The sequence below is a fragment of the Liolophura sinensis genome, chromosome 8 (assembly GCF_032854445.1).
Source record: "Liolophura sinensis isolate JHLJ2023 chromosome 8, CUHK_Ljap_v2, whole genome shotgun sequence".
NCBI classification, from domain to species: domain Eukaryota; kingdom Metazoa; phylum Mollusca; class Polyplacophora; order Chitonida; family Chitonidae; genus Liolophura; species Liolophura sinensis.
The window spans coordinates 17,221,252-17,242,864 of record NC_088302.1 but is presented as its reverse complement, the minus strand read 5'-3'; the positions used below and the strand labels follow the sequence as shown (position 1 = coordinate 17,242,864).

The window sequence follows — 21,613 nt, the reverse complement described above, 5'->3', positions numbered from 1 at the left end:
GTCTGCAGGTTTTGCTGTCAGACCTTAACGCGTAGGGTCAGAGAGTGGTCAGTAAAAACCATATCTGCTACAACATTAACATGGTTATACATGTAATCAAACGACACTCATACATGGATGCAATGAAAGTTTATATACCATATACATCAGGTGAGCCAGAAAAGGCCGTAATCCTGTTTAATACGCAGTCATATTCAAAATAGTTTGGGTGCTTGAGTGCTTGGGGTTTAGCGTCGTACTTAACCACTTTTAGTCAGATGACGACGAAGGAGTCCTTAGAGTGTATGTAATGTGTCTCCTTGATAAAGGGCGTATTTCCGTCGCTCTTTTATCTAGTGCTGCTTCACTGAGACCACTTACCGTAAGCAAGTAAGCTATCCCACCCGAGCCATTATACTGATACAGGTCAACAAGTTGTTGCACTATCCCCTTAATGTTGAACGCCAAGCGAGGAAGCTACAACTTCCTCCTTAAAGTCTTATGTGTGAACCGACCCAGGATTAACCATAGATCTACCGCTCCTGAATAAAATAGTTTGAAGGTAAGACTTTAATATTTCATAGAAATTAATAAATGGGATATAAGACACCTTTCATGAAAATGCCAGCATCATACGTGAAATAGGATTTTAAAAATGGTATGATTGGTACAAGAAATGATATTAGTGTTTAATACAAGACCGTAATGTAATCTCATGCTTATGCGTATGCTAATATGTTTGCAGGATCACCTTAAAATGGCTGAACCTACAGTCCCAAAGTTGGCCGTGGGTATTACGACACGGAATTACTCGGAAACTGTCGGAAATTCAGGAGCACTTGCATCTAAACGGCTCCAACTGCAGAAGCGGCACACCCTCCCAGTAATACGCAATCCAGGCACAACACGCGAGAGGACCATGCTCGTCCCCGAACGGAAATTATCTCGGACGCTCGAAAAACAGAAAGACGTGAAGCGGTTATCTCCCTTGTCAGATTGTAACTTTGACCTCGACGCGTGGAACTTTGAAGACGACGAACTTGGTACAAAGTCTAGCCCATGTACATGAAGTGTGTATTTTGAAAAAGTGAATGTGTATTGTTAAGTACACATGTTTGTGTAGTTTGTATGAGCACGGTGTGCAAAATCTGGTACATATTTGAAGTATCCCATGTAAAAGCTATGTGGTAAACCGTGGAAAAAGTTGTAGCTGGGCTGCACCGATTTTGGTTAAGGTGTGTGTACTGGTATAGGTAATAATTGAACTATTTCAATAGTTAAAAAACGGGGCTTATCGAGATTGACGTTAATTGCATAGGCATGGAGGTAGATTAGATAATTTTAATATCTATATGACCTATATGTCCCTTTATAGGATATAGTTCGCATTATCGCCATTGGTATTGCCAAGTATTTAAAGTACTAACGTAATTGTTTCCCTCTAGGTGAGTAAATCTGGGCATCGTTTGGCCACATTAGCAGAATTGGTGAAGCTTTTATTGAGTTAAATTCACACTTACACAAAATCCATAAAGGTTGTACATTCTAAAGTGTAGGTATAAAAAGACGTGTATGCAAGGTACACATAAATGTGTATATGTCAGTTTCTTACAACAGATGTGCACCTGATGTATGTGTGTGTGTATGTTTTGTATTCAGTTGCTTTCGGACAGTACATCTGTATTGTGTACATTAATGAGTTGTTTTTGGAGCTGGAACAAGTGCCGATTTCAATTCATCAATTTGTGTATTGTTGGGTGTTTTTTTTTTCACAGATTCAGCAAAACCTACGTGCTTTTCTTGCCAGAATGTGTATCTCTCAGCTTGCAGACGTGCGTCAGTCGTGACGTCACGACAATTATGGCGCCAGCTACATAAGTCGTCTGTTCTACTTGACCACCACCAAATCGGTCCCCTGGGAACAAAGGCCTTAGCTGTTGCACTTGTAGTGAGTAGTTTCATCTTTCCGCTGAAATAGGAAATTGTCGAGCACTGTTATCATTTTCTGTTTTATTGCCTTTTCAATGATGCCATTTTATAGGTGTAAATGTCTCGCTTGCGCTATGAAAGACTTTAGATTGGTAAATATGAGAAACTTACAATCGATTTTAATCTACTATTCCTTATGATTTAAGATGTTTGACAAACCACAAATTTACTTTTCTAAATAGTTTAATCTTTAAGCTTTTATTATACATATTATTATAATAAACCATTATTATTTGTACTTGTAGTATAATTCAACAATCACAAGTTTAGAACTAAGGGAGTGTCATATCCAACCAGAGGGTTTGCAGTACCTATTGGAAGCCTTGGAGGAAAATAGTTTTGTCAGCATCCTGGTAAGTAAGGTCAGAAGTTAAATTCTGAAAGGTAAGTGTATTCTGAGAGATAAATGTACTTTTCTGTATCAAGGGAATTAACGATCGTTAACTTTGTTCGAAAAATATTCATCATCCATATGGTAACTGTATCGAGTATTTGTTACATTTGCGAAGCAGGTTACGTTTTTGCCGACGTTAATGTGTCTGTTTGTTTGTCTTAAGATACGTATCAACCCTTTAAATGTTGGCGGAGATCTGCTTCGAGAATAGTTCTTCACAACTATTAACAACTACGTCAGAAATGCAGTACTTCCCTTTACTTGTAGATGGGAGATTTGTACGTTTACCTGTGGCGCCAAATAAATAAATCAAAACGTTATACCAAGACTGTTTTCCCCAAATGATTATTCATCACTCAATCAACTTATTAATGAGTTAGTATTATTCATTGTTTTGTCCCTCTAATATGTTTTTGACCGGAGATATTGCCCAAAGGCGTATTTTGCCTTCAAAGTTGCTTCATTAGTCCTATAGCTTTGTACAAACTGACATCTTCCCCTTGTTGAACAAAGATTTGCTTGACAAAGGTTTGCTTGATAGATTTGTCGTCTGTGGTCCGTTACAGAAAGTACCTGGAAATCACCTAAAATCAGCCGGAGCACGTATGATAGGAAGGTTTCTGAAGACAAACAAAAGTCTGCGAATCCTGGATGTTGGTGGTAAGCATGCCATCGAGTGCTTCTAGTGGATTATTTTCATGCATATTTCCCTGCCTTTCCTAACATCTTGCATGGGGAATAACACGTAAATGTTTAAATTTTAATACCTTATAACACAGCAGTACAATGACCCAGGAGCCTCACACCAATGTGATAGCTGTGTGTTCAAATCCAGATGATATTGGCTTCCTCTCCAGTCTTTGGTTCATGGAAAGGTCTGTCAGCAACATGCACATGGTTGTAGGTTTCTTCCCACCATAATGCCATCCGCCTTCGTCTATGTGGAATATTCTTGAGTTAATCGTAAAACGCCAAATAAATAAATCAAATCAAATTTCTTTCTCTCTGTGACGCTGTTTTTTTTAAGTACTACTTAAAAACTTAATTGTTTGTTTGTTAATTTCTGTTCTCATCTTTTTTCAGAGAATGATTTTGAAGACCAAGATGCTAGATACTTTGCTGAGGGATTACAGGTACCACTCAGAGATATAAAATACAAGCCTCATACAGCTTTAGTCAGATTTAAACATGTATATTCCAACACCGTTTCCTGAAAACAATGCTGAAACAAAACAAGGAGGCAATATTTTGCGAACTTAAAGAGATAACCGAACGTTACTATGACTTTATGCTTTATCACATTCATACTTTATGGAGTTTAATAAATGTTTTGTCTTATAAAACATGATGTGTTTCATTTGTTTATATGGCTTGTTTCAGGAGAACCAGGGTCTTGAGGAATTGGGGCTTAGCAAAAACAGATTCCGAGAACAAGGCGGTGTTCTCTTAGAGAAGGCCTTGGGTTTGTAGCTATATGCAGAAAGTTGACTGTGTCGACACCGTATATATAGCTTCTCTTCAAAGCGGAAGAGCATTGCCTATTAAATTTATTCAAAATAAGGTATTTAAACTTGAAGCTTCAAAATTTAAAATCTTAAGAATTCAGTCAAAAGAGTCATTTTGAAAATATCCGATATTCAGATGATCTATCGAGATCAGTAACAACATCATGCCATGCACTTAACTGGACAACTTAGCCTTTAAGACATTCAAGGAATACATCTTATATACCATCGGATAAATTCGTTCTACTTATGTAATACCATTTGAAATCCATGAAACGTATTTATTTACATGTATTTATTTATTTATTTATTTATGTCTACCTGTAACAAGGGTTTTTCTATCACCGATATTTGTTCTTTTTTGTTTTCATTTTCTAGCTAGAAATTCCTCCCTGTTGAAGGTTGATTTAAGCTGGAATCATTTAAGGCATATAGGATCGGTGGCTATTGCTAGATTTTTGGAGGTATTTGTTCCATTCTCAACAATCCGCACAACACATACACCGCCGAGTCCACATCCTTAAACTCATATCCAACAGTTTAGGTGAAACGTGGTGAACGAATGCCATTGAAGTTCGCGACACTACACAGCTGTGATATCCATAAAGTCCAAACGGGGTTAGAAACAAAGCCCGCGTATCGTTACAGCTCATGAATTCTCCAAGATTAGAATTGGTAATTCAGGCGATTCATTTTCATGTTGAATATGATGTTTTATACTAACCATTGACCTGGTGTCAGAATACTGTGACTGGACCATGAATTGCATGGAAATATGAACAAAACTGTGTTAGAAGAAAGTTTTAACTAAATCAAACTCAAACGTAAAGTTTATTCATTAATTGATTGGTGTTTAATGTCACATTGTTATTTTATGGTGGTCCGGTTTATGGATTGAGGGAGGAATTATGCTGTACGTTAGGCTTCTGGAAAACCTCCTGATCTAAAACTGACAATTGGATTCAAATGAGCAACCTCATTAATAAAGGGTCCGATAATCACAGAGCACCAATAAAGTTACAATATCTATATTTTTCTATGCTAGTATTTCATCGCATTTTCTGTTTGGACAGTCCAACACAATGGTGAAGACGTTGAATTTGGCCTGGAATGGATTTGGTCTGGACGGCTGCTATCAAATGGCAAAATCTTTAAAGCTGAATAAAACACTAATTGAACTAGATCTGAGTTCCAATCGGATCAATTTTGACGCCTTTTCTCTTCTCTTGAATGGGCTTTCGCACAACATAACGCTGGAAGTTTTGAGGGTGAGTTTAGCGCAAAGATATTCATTTTTCCTTAAATTACAACGATTGCTTCAAAGGGTCTAAAACACTGCGAAGAATTTTATTAACAACCTCTGTCTCATTCAATATTTAATATTTGCATGATATACGATTTTATTAAGAATTAATACTGATGCATAAATTACAGAGATAATTTAAAAAGACTGAGGACTTTCCACTTCTTTTTTACAGATTGGACAAAACCCTATAACCTGTGATGGAGCTGCGGCCATTTTGCAAACCCTTCTACACCAGCCTACATATGGAATTCAAGAACTTGACTTATATGTAAGCACCATTAATCCACATGAAATCCTTTTAAATAATATATCAAAGTAGTTCTATTTTACTCAAATTAGAAGCTTTTATGTTGTAAAGCTGGTTTCCTTAAACCATCATTATTTTCAGAATACTCTTTTTACACCCTATTTCATTAAATATCTGATATAAGTCTGTAATCACAGCAGGTTACAGTTTAAAGGTAAAGAAAACACTAAAATGAACTATATGTCAGATGAAAGACCATTAAAACTCCCCAAGAATATAGTTCGATTTATGTCTTTTAGGATTTTTTCCAACAGAGTAAAATGGTCTTAAAACATCAGATTTTGCTGTTGTCTGTTTTAGATCACTCTAAATTTTCCAGTTGCATTTTTTTTAGAATTTTTCTAACCGAGTAAAATTGTGTTAAAAGATCAGATACTATGGTTCTCTGTTGTGAATCAGATCGTATCAGTGACGTCACATCCACATTTTTGCTTGAAATAGCCCATTTCAAAGTCCTTTCTGCGAAAGTATTCATAAATCTACATGTATATGCATTTTTAATGAAGAAATCTAGCAGTTTGTATGTGTTAAGTGGCAAAAACCTGAATTGACGTCACTTGTCCCAATATTGTCAGAAAAGCCCACCGAAGATTTCAAACTTCCAAATGCATTTTACCAAGTTGAAAAAATTCTAAAAAAATAAATGGAACTATTTTGTGGGCAGTGTTTAATGGTCTTAGACCTGACATATACCTCACTTCAGTGTTTTCTTTGCCCATAAGTTTGAGTGATCGCTGGTTTACCCCTGGCACTCAAGTTTCCTCAATCAATAAACCTGACCGCCGTCATATAAGGGAAATAATACGTGTACACGGCGTTATTGCCCCAAACAATCTTTAGTAATAATGCATGCTATAAATTTTACGATAGTTACTCTTATGTTTTTATTCGTGTGAAGGACATTTCAGTAGATCAAAGGTTTCTATCAGCTTTGAAAGACCTTCAAACACAGCGACCTGTTAAGGTCACGCACGGACATATCGTCAGTGGGTTGGACCCTCAAATGTCACTGGGCCCTGAAGTGATGAATACAGATGATCCGCTCCTACTTCTATTCGAGTACACAAAGGGACGTAACTTACGTCTGATTGACCTCTTCAAATCCTTGGATAAAGACAAGAGCGAGACCATCACTCGAGGAGAATTCAGAAATGGGCTCAAGGTTAGTTTTCAGATTTAGTGACATTTTGTTCAGAGAATGGGGTAAACCGGCTTGTGGAATGGACGAGTATCTTTTTTTCTTCCTTATATCCGTTAAATCCAAATGTCGTCAATTTCCACTTCTCTTGTGACCATAACCTCTTTTCCATATGGAAAAATAAGTATTGCGATCGTAGTTAACTAAAAACAACCACAGCGTGGTGGTATATTGATATGTATAAAAATTATTTAGTTGTATATTAGTCTATAAACACTTAAGTATGATCTGTATAAATTGTAGATTTATACTTTATAGTCTATAAATATATATATTTGTTAAAATCATTTGGCAAAATTTAAAATCAGAACTTGTGGCTCCTTCTGTTTTTTCACAGAGTGTAGGTCTCACCCTTAGTAATCAGTCCCTGGATGTTTTGATGCAACGCCTCGATCTTAACAGAGACGGCCATGTTGACTTCGAGTAAGTTATGATTAATTCTGATATAATCTTGTAGGTTATATGAGTTTATTGGACTTCTTTTTCCGTGCAATTTCAGTCTTATCATTAAAAAGCACCATGATGTCAAACACATGCCAGTTCCACATTATGTGAATTCACGATGCTGTCCTAGAACAACAACAGGCCTTATGCATGAAGGGATTTAGGATGTTCACATTTTTCCTAAATAATTCGATTCATACCTCAACGAAAAAATAATGGCTGTACAAGTCAAATTATTATTTTTTATTTTCCAAGAGAAGCTCAAAGTATTGTCATTCGGTAGATATCAGATTCGTACCTGTACTATTTACAGTGTTAAAATGATTCTTAAATTTGTAATGCGACCCTCGTTATAGGAACGCGCACGGGTGAGGCTGATACTTTGTGAACGGTATATATTTGGAATATTCTAAAATAACAGAATTAAAATTTGATTGGATTTGCCCCAAAAAATCACTTGTAGAGCATCTTTAGCGTATGTATTCCCACTAAGATGTGATTTTACGATTGCCCAGGCAAATTACATACCAGAATACTATACTGAGACCTCTAAAAGTCTCTTGTTGACCCATAGCGTTAAGAGCTTTTGCCAGACGTTGAAATCCTTGGTCAATGAGGTCGCAGGTTCGAATCCCGCTCTAGCCGTTTGGGTTGCGATTTTAAAAAACAGATTTTTCAGATAGCTGACAAGGTGCGCCTGTTTGCTTGACCCATAAATAAACCCCGGGACAATAATGGATAATTAATGATGGTGTATCCAAAGAAGGCTGATTATGGCGGATGTAGGCCTACTTAATTTTGTCTTTGATATATGCATTTTTGTTGTTTAGAATGGATGAATCATAGTCTTCATTCAATATTGTTGTGCGTATTGTCATTTCTCTCACCTTACTAATATTTCACATTGGCAATAGTGCATTATTTCACAGTCATTAGGAGATTTTTCACGATTTGGGATACTAATGTGGATATTTCCTAACAGCGCACGTGGCACTGTCTCGCGCATTCTCGACAATCTATTGGTCTTTTCCCATAGGTCTTATAAAGTAATACCAGGATTTGCTTACAACTACGTCTTGATTCAATAAAATGTCCAGAGCGATTACGTTTATCGCCGATACTTTATTTGCAAGGTTGAATCGCCGCAACATATGACTGAAATATTGTCGTGTATAGCAGCTATAACCATTCTTTCTTTCTTTTTATAGGGAACTTCTTGTCGGTCAAAAAGATTACGCCCGAAAAGCGGCGAAAAGAAGACAGCGTGGGGAGGTCGACATGACTGCGGCACTATCGGAGTTGCTTAAAGATAAGCTACGCATGCGCAGTGGAACTTCGTGGAGACAGTCCGTGACCGGAAAACAAATATGACGTGTTTAAAGTCAGGAAAACACACTGTAGACGATAATGAAAACTGATTTGGCATGTTATCATTACCTATATATCCGACCGAGATTTCCTGGACAGTTTCACCATTTATGTCTATTGAGTATGACCGGAGAGGAAGCCAATATTAGTTGCATGGATTTGAACTCACAGCGACCGCAATGGTGAGAGGCTCCTGGGTTGTTGCACAACAAAAACACGCTAACCACTAGGACATGGAGGGCCCCTACTGAGATACAGCCGAAAAGAAAAAATATATTATAAATAATATATATATTGGACTAATGAGCAAATTTTGTGTTCGTTAATTCTTGTCGTTGTTTTCATCAGTGTTACAAAGACAAAACTGCCCACAAACGTTCTTGCCGCTCTGTCTTGTCAAATTCAAACTTGTATTAAGTAATCTTATAGATACTCTCCTTTCTGGTGCCATTATTTATTTTTTATTTATATATTTAATTGCTTGGTGTTTTACGCCGTACTGAAGAACATTTCACTTATACGACGGCGTCCAGCATTATGGTGTGAGGAAACCGGTCAGAGCCCGGGGGGAAGGGGGAAATCCACGACCATCCGCAGGTTAGTGACTTTCTCGGGTACGGACAGAGAGAACGCACACGATCGAGCTGGACTTCAGCTCACAGGGAGCGCATGGTGAGAGGCTTCTGGGTCATTGCGTTGCACTGTCACGCTATCCACCTCATCCACATAGGCCTCCCAAAAATTTATAAAAGAAAATTACGAAAACAGATTTGCATGCACCAGTTAAGTTTTATTTAAAAGTCTCCTTATTCCAATGTATTTATTCGTGACGAAGCTAAAGGAAACCTGCTCTTTCCTGTCGAAACCAAACTAAGTAACCGTTTGCTGGTATATTATCTACCCACCAGCCTTTTTCTTGCCTATACGAAGTCTTCATGCTACATGTATGTAGGATGCTTCGATTGTTCGACAAAGATTCTTGCCAACATAAGTATGAGTTTTACTTTGATTGTTTGAATCATGATCTTAACATTTAACATTAGAGATAAAAATTTTACCCTGGTCCTTCTATCTGTCACACGACTCTTTCCCACCAGTTTTTGTGAAGTACACATTAAGCCAAAACCGTCTCTCTTTGCTCAGTATACACGCATGTTTTAATAATCGCTGGCACAGGAAGAGTAACAGAGTCACTCAGTGACATAGTCAACTAAGGTGTTCTTCTCGCCACAGACTATCGGCCCAGTATAGACTAATAAAGCCTCAGCCTCGAAGTCAACTCTTGTTGGTTCGCCTGCAGCTTTGTCAGGGGGTCCATACAACAAATCCAGTAAAGTGGTGGTGGTAGATACATGAACATACATGAACTGTATGCTACATCAAAGACAAAAAACTGTCGAGAAAATATACAGTTTGATTTTCTTTTTCCTCCTTTTTTGCCATCTTTACGTTTAATACACAAAGATTGCTACACTTGTGCGTTTAAAGTGCAAAATACGTGGAGACCTATGCATTCACCGAATGGACCTATTTTCACACAGGCATATGGACGTGATATTGATACCGCCGTAAAATCCGATGGTTTAAAAGAATTTTACTTTTTTGGAAAACAAATAAACTATTTTCCTCACAGTGCTCAGGGGTCCTTCATTTGACATTTTAGCGTTTTTGTCCTTAATCCCAAACCTTCTCCTTTACACAATAAGTATGAATATATGAATGTACAGGTGAGCTGATACAAAATGAGGAGAAAATTGATAACATACATTATGTTTTAATACCGCATGTATACAACAATATAGACAAGGAAGATCAGGCATAGAATATGACAGTCATAACCGTGTAGACGGCTAGCACATTCCCCTTACATCCCAGTTAACACTGGCCCAAATGAGAAGTTTCTAGATGGAACATGTCGTTTTATTTTATTAATACGGATAAATTTAACAGTATTATAGTTATCTGGGATATAGCACAAGCGATGATACTGTTACTTTAAGACATCTTTCGAAGTGACACCCACTATACTCTGAGAGAGAACTTTACTCGCGATTGTTCAACCGCAGACTAATGTTATTACGTACGGTCCTGATGTTTCCATTTATAAATGGCTAAGAACTACGTTACGTCAACATAGGTTGAGTAGATTCATTATTCACTAGACCTACAGTGAGTGTAACAAATACGAACTGGGTGTTCTAATTTCCCGGTGATTTGTCACAGTTGTATCTAATTCCCCTTCCCCCAAAGTTAGGAGATTCTTACGCATCCGTATTGATACGATCACATGTGTGGATGATATTGTTCACCTGTGCACGTAAAAGCTTTCATACGTTCTAAAATTCGTATGAATTTCTCACTTCATCATGCTTTGAATTAACTGTTGTTCTTAATTTCTTGTGATAATATCAGACAAGGTTTTGAAACTGTATACAAAGAATTTATCAAGGGCAACAACTCTAACAATTCTTTGACATCTGGACGTGAGCTAAAATATGTTACCATGTAAACACGCAGTTTGTCCTCTAAAATGACACAGAGGATGTTTATACGTTCGGGCATGAGACAAAGACTCAATCCTCTACATGCTAGATGACTTTAATGAGAAATACATGAGACATATATTCAATTCTTTTCACATTAAAGTGCATTTGAACAACTTGTTATGGTACGCTATGGACACAGATATTGGGTGCTGCCACCACCGGTATCATGCATGGAATAACTTGGAATAAAACGGGGTAAATGACAAGAATACGTTTTGTAACATACGGGCTGATCCTGGTATTCACTGAAGAACGACATATAGATAGTTAGAGACTATTCCTTGTGACAAGTGTATACGGCACGTCCTAGAGTCCAGATTCCCAAATACCTCCACAATAGTGGAAAATTATGCGCATGTACATCTCAAGTTGTCCATTTAATCCACTAAGCACAGTTCATGACATTTGGTCGCACCATCAGTGTAGTTCTTGGTGATGCATTCTCCCAGGAGAAAAAGGTGTGACCTACCCAAAATTCTTTCTCACGATGTCTAAATGTAGCCTATAACGGCCAGTTTTTTCAAATCTGTATTAAAGCTCAGCTAAGCTAAAATCTTAATACAAGTCTCGTCATAATACAAAGTAAATAGTACTGAAGTCTGGACCTAAGTTAATACCGGGCTTACGTAATAATACTCTTCTGAACAACTGGGCCCAAGAAATGCATTCACTAAGTCTATTGATCTTTTCTGTCACTTGATATGACATCTTGGGTCAGTGAATTGTGTGGAGATAACTAGACACGTCTTCATCTGCTTCCTCTACAATACTATTAGATATCAACGGCGGTTTGATAGTTGAGGGTCTTGAGCGTCGCGAGATTCGGCGAGATTTGGCGGTCCCAGATTGACTGGGCCTATGTGCATTCTTCAGCGTGCCTGTTTTGGCTTCAGCATCAGATTTGGTCTCTTTGAACTTTTCGTTTCTTTCGGCAAGAAATTTTCTAATGATTTCCCTCAGGTCTCGTATTGAGCTGTCTTCTGTTTTGTGATGAATTTTGGCAATGCGATTCCTTTCCGCGACAGAGCGACTAAACTTCCGGTGACCAACCATCAACTCCCTGTAAATACAGAAACATATCACATATCATTACTGATTTATTTACTCCGGTTTCGTCCATCAGTTCTTACATACGGCGTTCCTCAATAATCAAATAAACAATATATTTACAGTTTTACGCCCGAAATGAAGATTCATCATTGCAGTCCTCGGTTTAAAACATGTAGTAAGTTAGAGATTTGATCGTAACTGAAGTACTCAATGATGCAAGACAGATATAAATGATTTGCTCATTCTTCCTTATCTTACAATACCCACTGTAAATCGATCCTCCCGTCCTTATCATTGTCAATCTTCTTCACCAACTGCTCTAGTCCATCTTCCGTCAGTGGGATGTTAGCGTTCTGAAGAGACGTAAAGAGAAAACTTCTCCGTCAGACATCAATATGTAAGCAGGCTAATAGTGGATGCTTACATATACACTGAAACCACACTTAGACTGAAGTACGTCTCCAGTTTCAGAGCGTTTGTGTTTTGAAAGATGGCTTACATAAGTAATCATAAATGCTTTACCAATTTATAGCCAAAACGTGTGTACCACGGCCACTTGCGCAAACCTCAGAGGGTCTTAACGAAATGCAATATTTAGTCGCTTCAATTTCTTACTGACTTCACCCATTGCCGACATACTAGTATATAGCAAGATCAAGTTTCTCTTCATGTTACGCCAGGCAAATTGCAAGGAAAGTCCCCAAAAATTGTGAAGAACGTTTCTACAATACCTATCTAATGATGTTACAGCTTGTCAATATTTTTGAGAAATGATATCAGCTGTGTTCTGCAAGGATTCCTTCATATAGACCAGCCTCTTCCACCTATAAACTTTACTGTAATAGTCGTATAAGCGAGAAATTCTTGAACAGGTTTCCTCCGCCCATAAAGATGACCGTCATCCGTTAAACACCAATCAAATCACTAAATAAAATACTCACAATTCCAAACCACACTCAAACAAAGCGAAGGTCTTCTGTGTAACTATCAAATGCCTATGCTTGTCCACAATGACGTTAGTTTAATTACCCAGCTAAAAAAAATTCACAGTTAATTCACAGTAAGAATTACTCGTTTAACTTACAGAGAAACCTTCCCGTAACTCTGCCAGCGATATATAACCATTCTGATCTGCGTCGAAGTAGTGGAACATGTCTACCAGGCGCATGCTGTCCTGTTTCATGTACTCGTAAAGAACCGATACGGGATCGAACCTCTCCAGACCCAGGGTGTTAGACACCTCTCCCTGTTTCACCTCCTCAAGACGATAGAGAGGGCCGTGGCGTATAGACATGATCCTTTTCTCGCGTAATCGTTCCACGGCCTCCAAGAATTCGTCATCAACAGGGACGTCCTAGTAATTAGATGCATCTATATACAGCGCATGAGTGCAATTGGCAAGACTACAGAAAGGGCTGGACCAGCATAAACTATGATTCGACAAGACATACTTTAATCACGCGACAGTTCCACAAAGCTAGCTTGTTTTTTGCTCAACTTTGAAATATTATTTAAACATGCATTTATACAGATGGTATGGAGTTTTAAAAAATATGTCAGTGATTGTTATGTTCAGGCAAGTCTTTCACAGTGAAGCATTTTTGTTCGCAAAATCAATTCAGTTCGAAGCTTTTTAAAACCGCTTGTGTGTGCAGTGACACTTCGTGAAGGGCATGTATGACGTCATTAGATGTATCTCTTGGAACTTATGGTACAATATAAACTACGTATTATATACAAAACTTTAACTTTCGTGTAAGTTAAAATGGCCTTGTACAACAGCAAAAGTTCCATAGAACTGCACATAGTGATGTTTGTGGTATATAAGTGTGAGGGTGTCGTGACATCTTCCAACAGACCATCAAAACAAGTTTATACTCAATTATTTGAATGCCTGTAAATGGATATTTACTGCATATATTGTAGCACTAGAGTTTGATAACACAAACCAAGTTATGGCTTTATATTGAACTATGACTTTAGCGAACTGTGTTTAGACCTTTTGCATGCATGTAAAAATGTTATACTAGCCAAACCTATCACAAGTCGAGTTTATCCGACCATAAACAAAGCACAATACAGAAATTATTCAAAGTTGACTGAATTAAAAAATAAACATTACATTCTGTAACTGGCCCTACAGATCTTACCGAGATATCCAGATCGTCCACGCTACAGTAGTCACAGGCGGTCAGAGTTTCGATGATGGTTATGGCGGCTTCCGTAGTAAAAGGATTCTTACCTATCTGAAATAAATATGCAACATCAAATTATTAGCTTTGAAATTCTCATGTTCCATGGACAGGTGATATGAAATGGTTATGTCTACTGTATGTTAATTTGCTACCGTCAACAAAAAGGCAACCAATAACGCCCATTAATCTGAAAGATATATATTCTAATCAAACACTGATGAACTGTTTTATCATCGCTGCTTACTCTGGCTTTTAATTTACGATTTTCATCATTTCTTTAATACCTATATATTTTTCCTAATAGGTGTGACAAATAATAAACATTGATAATATCCTTTAAATCATGAATTTTGTTCCAGAAAGCAGATACTCCAAAAGTCCATAACTGCAGATCACAGACCTTCAAAGATGTAATTCCTTCATTCTTCACGAGACCTTTTAGGAAGAACAACAAAGCGCGGGAGTTGATGCGATTGGATGACAAATTCAGATGACGTAACGTGTCGTTCATCGGCAAGATTTTGGACAGACATTTGCAACCTTCTGTCGAAAAGCCATTCCACGAAACGTTCAGCTTTTCCAAGGTTGTATTTACCTGGAAAGAAACACATACAGTCAGTTGGAATGTGTGATAGGTACAAAGAATCTATAATATATGAATTACCTTTTTCTCAGAAAAAAGACGTTTCACGAATAAACATGCAATTTTAGACTAAAGTTCACTCTGTACCTTTGATGTCACTCAAAAAGTTACACAATGAGCAACTAGTACTTGTGTAATGGAAGACATGGAAGACGGGTGCGGCTACACAAGTCTGGAGCCACGTCTGGAGCGCGTCGAGAATACGAGAGTCGAGATTACCAAAAAAGCGTGATATTTTCGTAGAAATCTCGACTTGCGAGTTTTATATGGCAAGACGTTACCATCACCGCTAATCTCGCGCAGTTTGTCAAAAACCGCGGTTTTGCTATTTTCGAATCTCGTTTCTATGACGGGGCGCGCTGGTTGAGAATTCATGCAAGAACGTGAGATCTGTCAGCTCGCACGAGTAATTAGTTATTCTCGCGCGGATTTTAGCAAATCGTGCGAGATTGGCAACAATACCTGGGGCTTTACTAATTTCACATTTTCAAGTTCTTGACTCGGGTAGGAGATTAGAAAAGTGGTAATCTCTACCCTCGTATTCTCAACCCGCAGGCATTAAAGGATGCGGTTCCAGAATCCAAGAAGCCACATCCTTCTTCCATACCAGACATGTTCATAACATGCAATTTTAGACTAAATGTTATACCTTAAGAGCTCTACAAATAGACTCCGCTCCACTTCTCCGTAAATGGTTCCATGTTAGATCCAGGATTTGTATAGATTTATTCCCAGCTGTAGATATAATAATAAAATAGACACATCGGTCATTCATTAGTTCTCGCTGATCATCTCTCTCATCTACTGAAAGCTGCTCTCCAACGGAGTATGCGGAGCAATCGTGTAACGGACATTTATCTTGTAAAACAGAATATTCGTTTACGAGGTCTCTGAGATACAACCGTCCTGTTTTAAACCCTTGAGCTATAAGCATAACGTTTTGCCTACAGCGGTGTGGCTTAACAGAAGGATTAAAATATTAGACTGTATCACACCTTCAATACTTGAATGTGTTCGAAGTATTCACGAACTGAATCTAATATTTAGTCTATACAGGATTACTTCCTCCCCGGCCGTACTTGGAAATGTCTACCAGTAACCTGCGGATGGTCGTGGGTTTTCCGGTTTCGTGATACCTTTATACTGGCCGACGTCGTATAAGTGAAATATTTACGGCGTAAAACACTAGTCAAATAAATAAACAGTCCGTATAGTTATCGTGTTGAATTGGGTCGCCACGCTGGATATATGAACAGTTGCAACCAAAGCGCAAGTAAGATTTATATTTTTACTATCGACAACTTATAAATTGGGAATGGTACACGATTTGGATACTGATTTCATTTATTCGCCCAGAATTCGCATTTCTTGCGTCTTTCCGTCACCACAACTGTTTACTTTGCATCCATTTGCATGGATCCGCCCTAATTTCGTTCTTTACATACTTATTTCCTTAAATGTTTGTGGCGAACGTTGTTTTGAAATTGTTCTTGATACTATTGACCCGGTTGGTCCGTTTTGGCTGATGGCTGGTACACCAATATCTGTTTGACGCCCAGACATGTAAACCAGCAACCCTCACCTAAGGCGGCTCCTATAACCCGTCCCCCAGCTTCATCCAGGCGGTTGTGGTTCAAATACAGCTCTCGTAATGTCCGAGTTTCCTGTGAGGTAAAATGCAACAACGTGTAAGATTAACAAAAATAGCTCAGTTGAATCCATTAATCCTTCTTTAACCAGAGTAATTACGCAAAACAATCGGAGTCACCTCGGACTTTAATGCATCGAAAAATTAGAAAACACGGACTGAGGTCCGGAGATATGTATGTGTATATGGTTGTTTTTAATTCGTTTTTGTTTGGCATTCCAGCATTGTCGTGTTCTTGTATGTTGAGTACCAAGAGAGCGAAATATCAAAGTTTTAATGCCTTGTGTTTGTTTAAGGTTTCCAGCCTTAGTCAACTAGTATTATGTACCCTAATTCTTCTAATTTTGGGACAGATATTAATAGTGTTGAAAGTAGAATATTACATTTCTTTACCAGCCTTTTGGAAGAGTAAAGATATAAGTATGTTGTCCATTAGATGGTCTAACCATGTGAGAAAAAAGGAAGGCAATATTCCTGCTACAATTATATATATGTCGGATAAAATGTTTGAACCAGGTGCTCCAAAATTTAGAAGAAATAATGTATGTGCATCAAACTTGAATAAAATTTTGAGCAATCTCACCTTTATGAACCCACAAAGCTGTACGGCATGCTGCTCACCAAGGTTATTTTCTGTTGAACATATAATAGCGTATATGTTGGTAAGCTGTTAATTTATGCATGTTCCTATTCGTGACATTGTAAATGCATGACAGCATGGCAAGGAAAAAAGTAAATAGCAAAACTCCATGTTGTTGTTCATTGGGGCCATTTTAATCTAACATGTAGATTTTTGTGACATTTGTTCATTTATGACTTACGAGAAATCCGTATACGTCTTGATTCCTGGTAAAATTCTATTCAATGCCCCTTCTCTTAATTTCACTAGAGCTTTACTTCATTAACACTCGTTACTTACATGTACATGTCGCAACTTTATAATTAGCCTGCTCCTTCCGCACAGCAGATTTTTGTTGATACCAGTGCAGATCGAATGACGTCATGTTTTACACGCGATAATATATTGCATGTAAAATATAATATGCAATAAAACGGTATAACGTGTATGTGCTATTTTTAACTATTTTTTTGATGTCATATCCATATCTTACCAGCAAGATTGAGTATTCTCAAGCAGTCGTTGTTTAGAAGAGCCCTTGACAAATATTTACAGCCGTCCACGTCTGGGAATGTGGCGGCCATGATCTGTTAAGCAGTGAAAAGAAATCATTTTATATGTATCAAGATGTGAAAATGCCCTTCAAACAAGCGCTATGACAAGTAAATTGTGATTAAAGATATTGCTGAGGAAATTGGTCATTGTTTACATATTACATATTGAGTGGCAGATCCAGATTCAGGAATATTTCAGTTATCTGACAGCGGTCTAGTTCATTAGTACTGATATCAGGATCGGACCGTTGGATGTGAAACCATCTCTCCAACTATTTCTGACAGACCTCTGGAGCCGAGTAAACTGGGGGCTGCACGTGAAAGCAGGAAACATAATTCAGACCATTGGCAAAGGGTTGATCTTCTCAACACGGACAATCCAGACCACTGACCAGGGGCTAGACTTCTCAACAGACAATCCAGATCATCGGTCAAGTGATCTTCTCAGCAAATTCAATTCAGACCAATGGCCACGGGATAGTTTCAACAAACAATCTCAACCATAGGCCACGGGATATTCTTCTCAACAGAGAGAATCCCAATCAATGACCAAGGATATTCATCTCAACAGAAACAACCCTAGTCTTCTGAACAGAGACAATCGACATCACTGACCAAGATATCGAGTTCCAAACAGAGGTCATGTATATACTCGGTTCACAGTGTAGCCTTATTAAACACAGATCATTGTATGATCAAGGTTTTCTTACCAAAACCTTGATCTGAGACACAGCCTGTAAAGTCTCAGCTAAATAACCCGATCCCCGGGCTCCTATGTTGTTACCGGAAACGTCCAGTTCGCGAACTTTAGCGTGGATCTGAAATGGGAAAACAGATTTTACAATGTTTGCTTAACATTATTTTTTATAGTATTAAACACGGTGCATTTTTTCATTACCGAAGTTTATTTTAACTCATTCATAAACGCAAAATAAGCTATAATACATACTTCTCACTGACATTTTTTACACAAATAAAGTCCATTATAGACCACCATGACAACATGGTACCACTACATTCTCTGGAACTTCTTGTTGGCCATAAAGATTACACCTTTTTAAAACACCTAAGAAGACAACTTTTATTATATATTCTTCTTATGAATAAAAATTCCCCTCCACTATAATATTAATGAGTATAAATACCGCTAAGGCTATAGCAATGCCCTTGATGTCAGCCGGCCCAAGAAGATGGTTTTTCAACTCGATCTCACTTTTCCAGATCTGTTTTATGAATTTATCCACAGGTGTGACCTTCTGTAGCTTACAGATACGCCGATAAGTCCTCACTGGATCTCGCTTCATTGTACGGTTTCTGTGTTCAATGGGCGGGAGAGCTGGACATAAGGATAAATAGAAAAATATTTATTTATTTATTTATTTATTTCATTGGTTTTTTACGCCATACACAAGAATATTTAACTTATACGACGGCAGCCAGCATTATGGTGAGAGGAAACCAGGCAGAGCCCGGGGGAAACCCACGACCATCCGCAGGTTGCTGGAAGACCGTCCCACGTACGGCGGTAGAGGAAGCCGGCATGAGCTCGACTTGAACTCACAGCGACCGCATTGGTGAGAGACTTCTGGGTCATTACGCTGTGCTAGCGAGCTAAGCCACGGAGGCTCCCGAATAGATAAATAATAAAATCGTTAAGCTTGAACCCTAGTGGCGAATATCTAGTGGCGTATAACGTATGTATGTATGCTTAGAGTTTTACGTCGCACTTGATAATTTTTCAGCCATATGACGACAGGTGTTATCAGATGTGAGCATATACATTGTGTCTTTTAGCTGACAGGGAGTCCATGCAGCCAAAGTGCTGCCGCACTGAAATATCATGCTGAAGACAGTGAACATGACAAATCACCCAGTCATATACTGACACCGGGCCAACCAGTCATGTTTCCTTTCTCTAATGTCTCATGTGCTGAGCGCCAAGCGAGGCAGCAACAAGTCCTTCGTATGACCCGTTCCGGGTTCTTTGCGATGACCACATTTTAAGGCCCATATAATAACTTTAGAACTGGCAATAAAACATTAATGTTGACAGATTAATTGCAACGCATGCACCTCAAAGCTTGCACATACCAAAATCTCAACAAAAATGGTTACAAAAACGATTCCCTGTAGGTGGCTGTTGCCGATTTTATATAACTACACAGCTAGGGATTAGATTAAGTCTCTGACTCCTTATTTCGATTTGTCTCCAATAAAGAAAACTGAGGTTTTGAAGCATTCATAAACTAGATAGTGAGTAACTTACGGCTAAGGTCGTCCAACTGGTCATCCATGACTCTCTCGGGAAACACAGGACAAGTCGCCATGCTCATCTTCGACTCGTCCATGGACTCAGGTAGCCCATCTTCCAGCACCGTTGAACTCTCGACCGTTTGTAGCCAATCGTGAACAGATGAGGCGTTTGCTCCTCTGTATTTAATAGCGGGCACTCCCCCGCCATGACTTCGGTGAGGCTCCCGCCTCAGATACGGCGGTGTGGTGTTCTCATAACTAGAACTGTCTTTAGGGAATACTGGGTTTGTGGTAAATCCAAAACTCTGGTCGTGTTCCTGTGGTTGCGAATTCTTTCGGGCACTGTCAATCGATGGCAAACGGATTTCTGAAACTCCGTTTGTCGCGTGCACCATTTCGCGGCGACGACCATCTTGTCCAGTTGAGAAAATCGCAGGTAAAGAAGGCACAATCGACGTCCCACGCTTTCGTCGACGCCCTAATGGCGATACATCAATACCTGGCATCTTCTATCTGGAACAATGACGATAATTAATGAAAGACAAAATGGATTTATCTGTGTGATGCCGAGTCTACAATAAGATTCCCTTTGTCAATATCAGTCACTTGGTAAAATTTTATCCTTACCTTAAGGATAAACAGTGTTACTGTAATCACTATAAATACCGTAAACGAATGTACTCCCATAGGATCATGGGATGTACAGACATAAGTAACGATCTCAAAATACGTCAAAAAAAATAAAAATAACAACAAATAAAAAGACAAATTACTGTTTATAATACCTTTGTTATAATACAAGTACTTTCTACTTACCAAGAATGTACACATATGGCCCAATCAAATTTCACCCAAATTAAAGCATGAACATCAAAGTGGATTTTTTGATGAGACTTCGTATGAATCAACGCTCATGGTAGTCACAGAGCCACCAAGCCGTTCATAAGTGAAATTAGATTTCACTGGTGGCAAGTCATATGTTATGATCCATCCAGCGTTTACATGGCAGCATGTTTACAATATTCCCGACAGAGCGAAGAGTGTGTGTGGAAGGTGGGAGTGGGATTGTAGAGTTAAGGTAGTGCGTGGACACAAAAGGGTATACCAGAATAACGGTTGTTAGTTGATATCGATTTAAAACGGCCGGACATGGTGGGGATTTACAGAATAGTTTTACCTATGGTCAACAAGCCCTTGTTGTCCGGCGTATTCGACCTCGAATAAAAGACGACGATGAGAGTCATTATATTCATTTTACAATAGAATTGCACATTCGCTTGCATTTGCCAAGTTATGTACAGAATGCAATGTGCACACAGTTGACACTGTACACATGTATACATTCCTAGCGCGATGGCCACCAGAGCTGCCAATGTTCACCTCTATACATTTGTATGCAAAGAGAAAGTCAAGCCATGCGGAACAACAACACCCAAACAAAGGGCACGTGTTACAACGGTCCGCCAAACCCAATCATAGACAGGTGTCGGCTAGAGACAAAATAAATAGTCTTGGTGTGAAATGTCAAATATGTCCTAAAAATCGAATTGATTATCTTTGTAAAATTTATTTAGCTTATCATTATACGTGTAAAATGAGCGTCAAAAACAACATT

The 21,613-nt window shown here is 38.4% G+C and overlaps 2 protein-coding genes across 2 annotated transcripts; one reads left to right on the top strand and one right to left on the bottom strand.

Annotated features, from left to right (window-relative positions):
- Nucleotides 1-736: 736 nt before the first annotated feature.
- On the top strand, nucleotides 737-8,493 carry LOC135473257 (leucine-rich repeat-containing protein 74A-like). Its single transcript, XM_064753104.1, has 12 exons — nucleotides 737-1,022; nucleotides 1,755-1,927; nucleotides 2,214-2,321; nucleotides 2,929-3,022; nucleotides 3,446-3,495; nucleotides 3,743-3,824; nucleotides 4,246-4,331; nucleotides 4,941-5,135; nucleotides 5,346-5,441; nucleotides 6,379-6,642; nucleotides 7,016-7,101; nucleotides 8,331-8,493. The coding sequence occupies exons 1-12, from the start codon at nucleotides 737-739 to the stop codon at nucleotides 8,491-8,493; spliced, it is 1,683 nt and encodes a 560-aa protein (XP_064609174.1).
- A 2,763-nt stretch (nucleotides 8,494-11,256) lies between these two features.
- LOC135473256 (leucine-rich repeat-containing protein 74A-like) lies at nucleotides 11,257-20,504 on the bottom strand. The gene is made up of 12 exons (XM_064753103.1): nucleotides 20,012-20,504; nucleotides 18,891-19,081; nucleotides 18,456-18,563; nucleotides 17,685-17,778; nucleotides 17,156-17,205; nucleotides 16,507-16,588; nucleotides 15,574-15,659; nucleotides 14,682-14,876; nucleotides 14,237-14,332; nucleotides 13,171-13,440; nucleotides 12,354-12,439; nucleotides 11,257-12,096 (listed from the first exon to the last, which is right to left on the bottom strand). Exons 1-12 carry the CDS (start codon nucleotides 20,502-20,504, stop codon nucleotides 11,751-11,753), a joined length of 2,097 nt encoding a protein of 698 aa, XP_064609173.1. The 3' UTR covers nucleotides 11,257-11,750.
- Between the last annotated feature and the right edge of the window lie 1,109 nt (nucleotides 20,505-21,613).